At 37.3% G+C, this 11,104-nt stretch overlaps 1 protein-coding gene across 1 annotated transcript; it reads right to left on the reverse strand.

Moving 5' to 3' along the window:
• Window positions 1-1,257: 1,257 nt before the first annotated feature.
• On the reverse strand, window positions 1,258-7,848 carry LOC131675922 (protein obstructor-E-like). The gene is made up of 5 exons (XM_058955052.1): window positions 7,579-7,848; window positions 6,368-6,562; window positions 1,928-2,137; window positions 1,646-1,859; window positions 1,258-1,518 (listed from the first exon to the last, which is right to left on the reverse strand). Exons 1-5 carry the CDS (start codon window positions 7,625-7,627, stop codon window positions 1,476-1,478), a joined length of 711 nt encoding a protein of 236 aa, XP_058811035.1. The 5' UTR covers window positions 7,628-7,848; the 3' UTR covers window positions 1,258-1,475.
• Window positions 7,849-11,104: the final 3,256 nt, after the last annotated feature.

The raw sequence follows: 11,104 nt of genomic DNA on the forward strand, positions 1-11,104 counted from the left end.
ATGTTAAAATAGGATGTATATTGACTATTAGGCAAATACAAGAGACTCAATGATATCGAATAAATAAATTCATAGATGAGTTATTAAAGCAGAAAATATTAAGAATTTTCAATCAATGGGAACAAAATACAGTGAAGACCCGATTTTAACAGCACCCGATTTTATCAGCTCCCGATTTTATCTACCCCCGATTTTATCAGCTTTGGACCCGATTTTATCAGCTTCATATGAAAAATGATAGTTGGTAGTTTGATGGGCTCTAGCAGATGAACCAAATTGAATTCGAACAACTTTCTTGAGCACATTTTTCTTATCTTAGAGATCCGAAATATGCAAAAAAATTCATTTTTGTTTAAATTTTGATCTGTCACTCTTAATGAAAAATGAAAGAATGAAAAATATATGTCCCGATTTTATCAATGTCTCGGTTTTATCATCCTAAATTTCACCAAGGGGGTCTTTACTGTAATGCAAATTAGTTATATATTAATCCAATTAAAGCGATTGAATTGCGTAAAATTAAATGTGAATCAAAACAATGTAGGCAGGAAAAATATGTTAGAATCTGGTGGAAAAGATCATAAAGCACCCAACAGAGTATATAATCAATTTATATTTAAAAAGAAAGAGCATGATGATTTAGTCATAATGCAGCAGTCGAAAAACACTTCCAAAAATATGGCGTTGGAAAACAAATTCGACGCTAGCACCCATTCGGTTATCGAACATAAATCTAAATCTTGTTTTTGGATTTTTTCATTTACCACCCTCGAATCGGTATGACTAACAAAAAATCAAATTTCTTAATATTAAATAGAAACGCAGAGCATTGAAGCAGGGAGCATTCATGAATTACGTATCGCAAAAATGCTCAAAATTTATTCCCTCTTCACCCACTGTAACATATCGACATACATTTCTTTATCCCCTTCCCTTAGCACTTAACGAATTCTTCTAACAAAAATCTTCAGTAAAATATGTGGCGTAACGTTCTAACTTATTTCCCCTCCCCCATAGTAACAAGATGTAACCCCCTAAGAATGTTATATAATTTATGAATGCTCCCGAAGCGCTTAGACCAGTTCCCTACACAATAGAAGTAACGTATTTGCTCGATATATGTCCGCGGGAAATGAGAGAGGTACGATGATTGTCGAGAAAATTACATGCAAAATACAGGAATATAAGTAGAGATCCAAATATGGTTAATTGTCAGGAAAAGAGAAAGTGTGAGTTGAAAGTTGAAAGAAAGATACGTTTGTTAAAAGATTTTCTACGCGTATATGTTATTTGTTGAGAGTAGTTCACAAAACATCTACTTTTGAAATCACAATTTTAAATATAGCTATTGTTCTTCGAAGCGAGCTTGTAGTTTCAGCAATGACCCCAGTAAACGGGACCCGTCAATATCGCTGCCATCTCACGCATTCGTACTCAACTGCACTACTTAGATCGTAGTAACACTGGATTTATCCTTAGCGAGTCTTCTTTTCATCGTCTTCCTTATACCAGTCTTTGCTGTTTAGTGGTGAAAAAAGGAAAAAAATTAGTAGGAAATCTTCGATCTATGCAGTTGATACGCATGAATTATTTGTTGAATTGTCAACCTAGCGTTTTCTCTAAAAGTCTTAACACATTTTCTTACCATTCCGGGACATTATCCGGGGTATCACAACGCTGTACATCCTCGTTATATACTAGACCAGCGTCGCATTGTCCTTGGCGAGGGTCAATGCCATTTAGACAATAGTAGAAACGCGAGCAATCGGTTGGATGCGGATAGTTGGGATGTGTGATAATCTGACCGTTTTTGTCCGTTCTTGTTTCCTTTGGACACTGGAATCCGTCATTCAGTTTCTCTGGAGTATTCGGAATCAACAAAAAGTTATTTATTTTGTTTATTGCGGTAACAATGGTTTAAGCTTACTGTTACTATTGCTGCCACATCCCGTACGTGCCGCTACGTCAGGCCAGACGCAGGTTCCGGATTTTTCGTCAAAGTGTAGCCCACCCGAGCAAGTCATTTCTAGCTCTTCCCCATTGATGCAATTGTAGAAAATATTGCAGATGGCTGGATCCGGGTGAGTGAAGAAACCATTTTTGCGAGGACAGTACTCGGTGGTGCCTTTTGGTTCCTCTGGAAGTATAAAGTATATGTCATGAAGCTAAAATCAGTAACAAGATATCATCAGATAATGAGAACTCTATTCATATGATCAGCTACTTGTACCAACTTCTCTGTGTTAGAAGCAGCACTAAAAGTCGATAATTGTACAGGGTGCGCCAGCTTTTTCAACATTGAACAACTTCGCTACTTTTCAGCCGATTTTCACAAGTAAACAAGTTTTTTAGGATATTTTGTGCCATTTACTATAAACCAGGTTTAGAATACAACGTCGATTAAATGACCACCCCCATTTTATATACAAAAAGCAGCTCTTTTGCTGGCATTTTGTATGACATTGGACAGCATTTCGGGATTAATCTCAGCAATCTCAGCTCGTATATTAGCTTTGAGTTCGTCAAGGTTTTTAGGTTTGCTAGAATAAACTTTACTTTTCAAGTAATCCCACAGAAAAAAGTCTGGTACTGTTAAATGCGGAGAGCGAGGAGGCCATTCCAAAGCACCATTTTTTTAGACAGTGCGTCCTGGGAAATTGCTCTGCAAGAACTTGATTATAGTGGCTGCGGTGTGGCAAGGTGATCCGTATTGTTGAAAATAGAAATTTTTCAGACCTTTTTTCTACATTTGTGGACAGACAAAGTGCGCCAAAATCCAACGGTAGCGTGCGCCGTCGATGGTCTCTGCCTCTTTGAAAAAATAAGGACCGATTATTATTTTGGAGCACACTCCGGCCCAAACAGTTACGCTACGATTTCAGCGTGTTCTTTTGATGTAAATCGACTCATAGCTAAAATGGCAGTTAATGACGTTTCAGATTTGTGTTTATCTGTCAAAATCGGCTGGAAAATGGCGGAGTTGTTCAATGTTGAAATAGGATACGTGCAGATGACGCACCCTGTACTTTAAACATCAAATAGGCTTGCTGGGAGGAATTCGCTATAAACTATGACTAGAATAAATCACTTTTATCATTCCCAAAAATCATTAAGTCTAGACTTGACAAATTCTTTAATTGAAAAATTATCTCAAAAACTCAACGTAGGGGTTAGGTATTTTTTACATAGAATGTGCATGCAACATTTGAAATAAATCGGTTGAGTAGTTTTTGAATGGCAGTTTACACCGCAAATCGTGTGTTTTCCAGGGACGTTCTACAAAAAACTTCATCACTGAGTCGCTTGTCGATATTCTTGCATGAAAAAAATACAGAATGTTATTGAAATAATACTTTATAATATACAACAGTGTTTTGGTCAATTTGCTTCACCCAAAATTCCAAAAAAATCGTGAAAAGCTCATTTATTTCTTGCTTGACAAACAAGCACTCGTTGGAAAGGTTATACATCTGGCCACGTTTTGGTAACAGTGGTTTTATGCTTGGCTAAATGTTTTTCTAAATCCGGTTACGAGAAGTAGAGAGTTCGGCAGCTCAGGGTCTTTCTATGAATGACGTAGCATTATGTGGGGGAGGGGAGTGTTTTGTATTTTGTGATGATGTGGGATGCCAGGGAGGTAGGGGGTCATGTTATGCTATGTAGCTTTTTAAGAGGGAGTTGACATGATGTAACGACAATCTTACCCGTTTCATCTAACTCGTAAGAACTAACTGAATGCATTACTTGCAAGTAAAGAGAGAGGCCAGTTTCTATTCGTAAGCGTTTGTGAGAGTTTGTGAGAGTAATTTAGAGGTTTGTGACGAAATGCTACGATAGTGGTGTTAAAAATCACACATACAAATTCTACGACTTTTATGGGTGTAGCATCATCCGAAGCAGCATCTCTCCCGAAATTACCTTAGACAACTTTTTCTTCAAACCTTGAGAAATCTTGAGTTTCCATAAAACACAACGCGGAGTTACCCCTTTTTGGACACCAACCAGTACTGGGGTAACCTCCATGGTCAACTTTGATTGCTAAAAGCAAAAACACTAAAACATTTTTTCAAATTTGTCAAATCGTTGCTGTTGTGCTATCTTATGACAAGCGCCATTTAGCACATTTCGAGAAAAACGATTTTTAAAGTTTGAGATTGAATATCTTGAGACTTGTAAATGCTATAAACAATCCAAAGAAGACAATTGACGTTCTGCATTAATCTCTCAAATATTACGAAGATCGGTTGACTATGTTGCGAGTTTTTACTATGAATGTAAACAAAAGTCGCACTCACACGTGTCATAGGCGTGTATTGATGACAAAAATTGTATGACGTGTCATATTCGTGCATAGAAAATTTTCCATAGAAAAAAATCATCAATTTTTAACTTTTATTTCATATCATTCATATGGTCTATAAACAATCGGTGAAATTCATTTTGAAGGAAATGAGTCAGGGAATCTAGAAAAAAATGTTATTTTTGGTTACAGTGTTGCCAAACATCCTTTATTTCCAGTTTAAAACTAAAACTGTGTTTTTCTTACAACTCGTGTAATTTTCTTTTGAAAATGTTTATGCCATTGTGTTCCTTAGACATTTTCACATATAAAAACATCTAAAACTTCAACATAACTTGAGCAAATCCCTAGATACAGTGATTTGAAGCAAAAAACTCACAATTTCTCATCATGTTTCTCGCTATATCTAAGTAACCAAGAATTTCAAAATTCTGAAAACGCCACTTTGTGGAGATTTTTCAAACAAGTAATGTGGCATAGTTAACTCAGTTTACCTCAAAATGGCGTTTGTCGTAAGATAGCACAACAGCGACGAAATGACAGTACACGTGGATTACTTAGGACCATTAAAAATGCAAAAATGACAACTTCGGAAATAAATTATAAATTAATTTTAAAATTTATGAATTTTAATTTATAATGTATGGATGTGGTACGTATTGATAATCATATCTAAATTCCATTCAGGTAAAACAGTAAAACGATTTTTGTGTCAAAAAGATCGGTGAATGGTGGCCGATCGGTGAATGGGCTCTGCACGGTAATAGCAAAAAAAACTATTTCTACATGATGAATCCAGGAAACGTGCATTAATATTGTATCGGTTGGGCCAGTTCTTAGTTTTATCTCCTCTTTCAAAAGATATCATTGGTGACGTACAAGGCTGTTTCGGCTAAAGGATGAGACTTGGTAAATACGCTAATTCTTTTGAACACACTGTTCAACTAAACCTAACAATTTTTCTCGTAAATGGGAACAGTAGTGATAGTTTTATCACTAGGCTCCATTTGAATCTAACTAACACATTACATCGTTAAAATTTTAAATACCGGATGATTTCAGATCGATTTGTAGTTGCTAACAAATTTGAAGAAAATTGAAATATCTATGAGATTCTAACTTTCAGAGCTATTCCAATGTCTAAAGCAGTGGTTTTCAACCTTATTTGAACCACGGACCATTTCGAAATCACTCTGGGTGATCGCGGACCCCTTCGAAATCACCCCCGGTGTTCGCGGTCCCCTTCGAAATCATCCGACATCAAGGCCCTCTGGGGGTCCGCGGACTCAAAGTTGAGAAACGCACTCAAAAGTATCACTTAGATGCAGTAAGCTGCACTAGTTCTATTGCATTAACTTCGTTTTTATGCAAAATGTCGTGAGTTGCTCTGGACCTCTGGCCGATTATTTTACTTTTGGCTGCAAATAAACTTCATTTCATGAAGTTTCCGAGATGCTGATTTTTCTGAACTGGATGAACCACGTCAAACAAATCGTCTACTTTCAGCCATTGCTCATCACGCGTATATTCGGATGCATATATTCATATACACACTTGTATTTATACATACACATAGCTGAATGCTTTTTCAAGTTTTACATATCGTTTAGCCACAGATAACGAACATTTCGGCAAGAACAAAATTTATTTCAAAACCTTCAAATCGATATAAGTTGAAGTTAAGTCACACTACTTCCATCTACTCAACTGTTCGCTGCACACAGTTTGACAGCCGTATTCTTGTTGCACAAAATCGATCGCTGCGCCACCAATAGACGTCACGCGATTTATTTGAAATGACATTTGTAGGCACGTACAGACATTTTAAATAATTTAGATCTAAACCTGTGATATCTATGGTTTAACGTCCGAAATTGTTTGATTGAAAACCTACAGGTTAACGGACAGAACCATGGTGCCAGAATCCAGAAAACATTTTGCAAAGCGTAAATGCCTTCTTTTGAACACTAGCATTTTATCAATTGCACATTTCCATGTTCCACGGAAACTAGGCGGCTTAGGTCTGTACATAATTCGCAAGTTTCGTTAGTGACAAAAAATACTTACGCAACTCGAGACGGTCGCCACAGTCCACGTTGAAGGGTTGATCGCATTTGTTGATAAGCTTGATCGATGGGTCAAAAACCAGTCCATCTGCACAGTACTTTTCTGTGGCTACGCCCTCATCACACTCGTAGTACTTATCGCACTGGATCGGATCCTCGAACTGCCCTCTGCTCTTCGGACAACTGAACTGTGCATCTGCGGGTGGGGATGAAATGCAATAAAATATAAGCTACCTTTAAAATGTCACGACGGCGATGGTAAAATGTAGGTCGGTTGCATAAGATAAATTTATTCGGCTAGCTCGACTCGTAGGAGACACCGAATAAAGCCAGACAGAGGTATGTGCAAACTCCCACGAGTAAAAATTATGAAAATCTGTTTTAATTTACATATCACGAAACTATTGATTTCGATTTCGTTTCCACTCTACTCTATATGAAGTCGTGACGCCGATCGAGTTCTGTGCTCAACCGTTGTTTGTTGCGAAACCAGATTCGCTCGATTGAGTTTCAAAACAAGTTTCTTATTCCACTGAGCAGCCTAAATTGTTACAAGGTTTTTCGATGCACGTTGGAGCTGGTTAACCTTTCAGTATGATGTGGCATTTGAAACTTTATTTCGCATGGCAACCATAAATCTTTCAAACATTGAACAACTTCACCTTCATTTGCTTAGCATTCTAAAAACTAAAAAAAAATCACTCTACTTCTAGCATCTAAAGCGACAAACCTTGCGACAAACTGCACTAAAAACGTTATGTATTGTAATTATTTAAACTGATTACACGCACTATAAACTAACATTCTTTGCAGGCTGTGAACGGACGAGTGAGGCTTGAACCGTCCAGCGTCACCTTCTTTTATAGCTTTTGTAGCCGCAACACTCTCACTTTCAGTCACATAGGCCTTCACGTGCGTTGACACACTTCACCGTCGTTAAACCCGCTTAAACTAACCATTACGGTGGTAGTAGGGCCATAGATAGGCTCTGCTGGTTTTACTCCGTTTCGGCGATGGTGTTGCCGCTTGCTCGGTTTGGTGTTATGCATGCATAAGTGACCTTCTTATTGGGGTGATGCATTGCAGACCTCTAATGATCGGAAGCGCGCGTAATTTTGCATGTGGAGCAATAGACGATTGAAGACGCATGAAAGTTCGTGATTGATCGATTTGTTACTTCTACATAAACGGAGTGTATGATGAAGAACTTACTCGCTGCAGCTACTGCACATGCAGCTATTAGAAGAATCGATTTCAGCATTATGTTATGAACGATAATAGCGCACTTTATGTTATAACTTGGGCTCTTTGTTCGAGGCGTAAATAAGAACTTTTTACACAGGCAAACTTTTCAGACTAAGACGCCCAGACTGCCCAAAAGTTGACGGTAAACTACAGCACGAAGGTGATGAGACTCTCACTTTTGTCGACTCCCTTCCGTGATCGGGCCGGGCCGCTATGCAGCTGGGTTGGGCAAAAAGGAGATTGACTGGTTGTTAGTAGGAAAGCAAATAAGAAATCGAACCAGAAAACTTAAACTAGCAAATATCTTTGCACGCGTGCTTGAGAGGGAGGAAAAATGAATTATTTCCTACTCTCGCTATTATTATAAACGAGCGATTTTTATTGTTCTTTTGCTTACACTAAGGCGTCTTTGTGAACAGTATTGGAATATTTTGTTCTACAATCGGAATCTCGGTTGTTTTTTATTGATAATATTTTCAAAATACCAAAATTTGATTATTCAGTCATAGCATTTCACGCCGATTATAGTGATTATTTATTATTACCATTAGCAAATTGTTCTCGTGTTTTCGAACGCGGGAGAAACTTGACAAATTGATATACTGCCGCTCTATATATAATTATCCCATGTGTATAGGGAATACCAAAGCACATGGGACAGTTATGCATATAGCGGCAGTATATTGCTATCCAGCTTTTTACGTGCCATAATGGCGGTCTAAATTGTTTATTGCGTAATACGTTTGATTGCCCTTTTTTGACAATAATCGTTTACGTCATCCGCCCATTTAGAGGACGTCATCCTACGTTAGTCCAATGCGTCGGATGTTAATTTAATGAACGCCCCACATACTCAACTGGGCATTGCTGTCAAGTTGGCGTAAACGACTATTTTCAAAAAAGGGCAATTAAACGTATTACGAACTAAACTAATTAGACCGCCATTATGGTACGTAAAAAGCTGGATATGGGAATTTAAGGTTAAGGGACAACGCCTACTGACAAGTTTTTATTAGTGAAAACGGAAAAGCTGAAGCCGAAAAGAACAGCATTACACTACTAGGTTGGTATAAAATGCTTATATCATAAAACAGGGGAGTAGGAGTCCAGACCTTGGCCAATCGTATGGCCGCCACATAAAACATGGCCCCTAGACAAATGACAACAGCCCCTACCACAACCTCGTAGGAATAACGTTGCTTTGTTCTTGATACGAAATTAAAACACTTGCTTCACAAAGCTCACTCTGATGTTTAGTACAAATCAACTTGTCTTTTGAGGTCAATATCTACATGTCACTAGAGAATACAAATACGTAACACAGTGTACAAGAATTATTACTCGTTTTTTGGCCAGATATTGAACCATCATGTAGCACATCTACTTTCTGAGGAATCGATCATTCAATATGATTTACTAAATATTTTTGCGAAAGTAGAATCTGGCATGAAGGGAAAGGTTCGTTTGCGTGTCTACCTACATTGCATTTGGTTCGGTTGGTCACACTCTTACATTAATCTTGCTTGCATACGAAGGTAGTGAAGTGCAAAAATACTATGAAACCACAAACAAATAATCATTCTTAGTCAAAGCCTTTCATTTTAAATGCCACTTGTATGAAGAAAAATTTCAATAGGAGATCGACTTTTTGTTTTTCTTTTCCCTTGCAAATAAACAAATAATTGCTCGTTGCACGATATCGTGTGTGAGAGCCTTCATGATTATCCAGATTTTATTGTAAATTCCAATTTCATTTTGTTTTTGTGTAGCGGAATCAAGTTTTTCAGTGTGTGTAAGCTATTTTGATTCTATTGTGATAATTGGTGTTACTATCACAGGTGCCAGTTATGTGAGGTGGCAAACTAGCAAGGAACCTTCATACGCTGGCCCTACGGTGGCGGAGTTGTTAGTAGGCGCCCGAAAAATAAATTTTTATTTGTAAAATAAATGCATTATAAATAATATAGAAACACTGTTACCCATCTCAAACTAGTTAACTGTAGCAGGCTTTATTTTTGGATAAAGAACAGATACCTGGAACATTTACTATGTATTTGTGGCACGTGGGTATTGTGTGTGGTTTATAATTAGTGTTCTAATGTGGCATGCACACTATTTTGTCTTATTTCACGTATCCTACTATTACTGCGGTTGCTGAGCAGCGTCGCGACGCCACCGATTCCGACGGGTCATATCCTCTCGCAGGTAGGGCCGTCGAGAGCCGGCCTCCAGGACTTACTTTACTGCCAGGCCCTTTTAGATAAATACTCACGGTTTGCTTGGTAGAACAAGTTTATTCGCAAAAAAAATCGGCATCTCTAAAACTTCAGTATGTGATAGAATGGACTGTGCCCTTTCATTTACAATCAAAAGTGAAATATTTTGTTGGGGGCTCCAGAACAACTTTTTATTTTAAAGTCTTTTTGTTTGAAAACGTAGGTGTTCCAATGAAACTGTTTCACATTTTTGCCACTAGGTATAGCTATAGACATTCAAATATTACTAAAAGTGAGAATCGGATGGGCAATTTCATTGTATTCAACTATGCAGAGAACTACAAAAATCGATCTAAAATCATTTGGGTAAGTTATTAAAATTTTGCCAAAGTTTTAAATTGACATGGAGCCTATTAGTTAATAAGCCAATTTTAAAAAATATTTTCATTTGAAAAAAATGGTTTTCTTTAATTGAACAGTGTATTAAGAGAAATCTGAGTGCTGACAAAGTCCCACCTGAAAACAGAAAAAAACATAATTCCAGATTCCACCGGTTCTTACACACAAATGATATCTCATGACCAAGGAGATATACAGAAGAGCAGACAAAATTTGTATTAAATTGGGACTCTTTTAAAAGATGCTGGGTAATGTAGTAAAAAGAAATAGTTTTTTCTGTCAAAATTATATTTGTTTCTTCTTTTCATATCTACCCTCGTTCTGGAGGATGGCTGATATAATCTTTAACCAACCTCTTTTTCCATCAACATCCTGTAAGATACATTTGGCTTTAATTTAAACATTTATATTTCAACAAACTTGATTAAATATTTAGTCATTAGAAAATCCTGATTGACCGCTTTAAAATTAATATAAAAATGATGGAAAACGGGTAGACGGGCCCTTATTCATCTCTTTAGTCAGTAAGTCACACTATTTCGTTGATAACTCGACTTAGAGTGACTGGATTGCGCTTAAATAGCTATCATCATCTTCGATTTGTTTCTAAGAAGCAGTACAGTTAAAATTTTTGCCTGGAAAATGTAAAATACTCGCGTTTGAGCGAAGCGAAAAGTCGAGTACAACGTACTCTTATTCATCCTACCATTTGAGCTAATGCGTTGAATAGAGATAGCAGATACTGCCCTAACAAATGTGTTTAAATGGGCGGGGTGAATAGAGGAGCTAAGATGAATTATGGAGCAGTAACCCTATAATTCTATGAGATTTCAAGTTTGTTAACTTTTAGGATAAATTGGAGGATTTCTTTTCATCGA

This window comes from Topomyia yanbarensis, chromosome 1 (genome assembly GCF_030247195.1).
Source record: "Topomyia yanbarensis strain Yona2022 chromosome 1, ASM3024719v1, whole genome shotgun sequence".
NCBI classification, from domain to species: Eukaryota; Metazoa; Arthropoda; class Insecta; order Diptera; family Culicidae; genus Topomyia; species Topomyia yanbarensis.

Coding starts and splice junctions, on each gene's coding strand:
- LOC131675922 (XM_058955052.1), bottom strand. CDS start 7,627: ATGCTGAAATCGATTCTTCTAATAGCTGCATGTGCAGTAGCTGCAGCG. Junction 6,563..7,578: donor ATGTGCAGTAGCTGCAGCGA/GTAAGTTCTTCA, acceptor CCCCACCCGCAG/ATGCACAGTTCAGTTGTCCG. Junction 2,138..6,367: donor TGGCGACCGTCTCGAGTTGC/GTAAGTATTTTT, acceptor TTATACTTCCAG/AGGAACCAAAAGGCACCACC.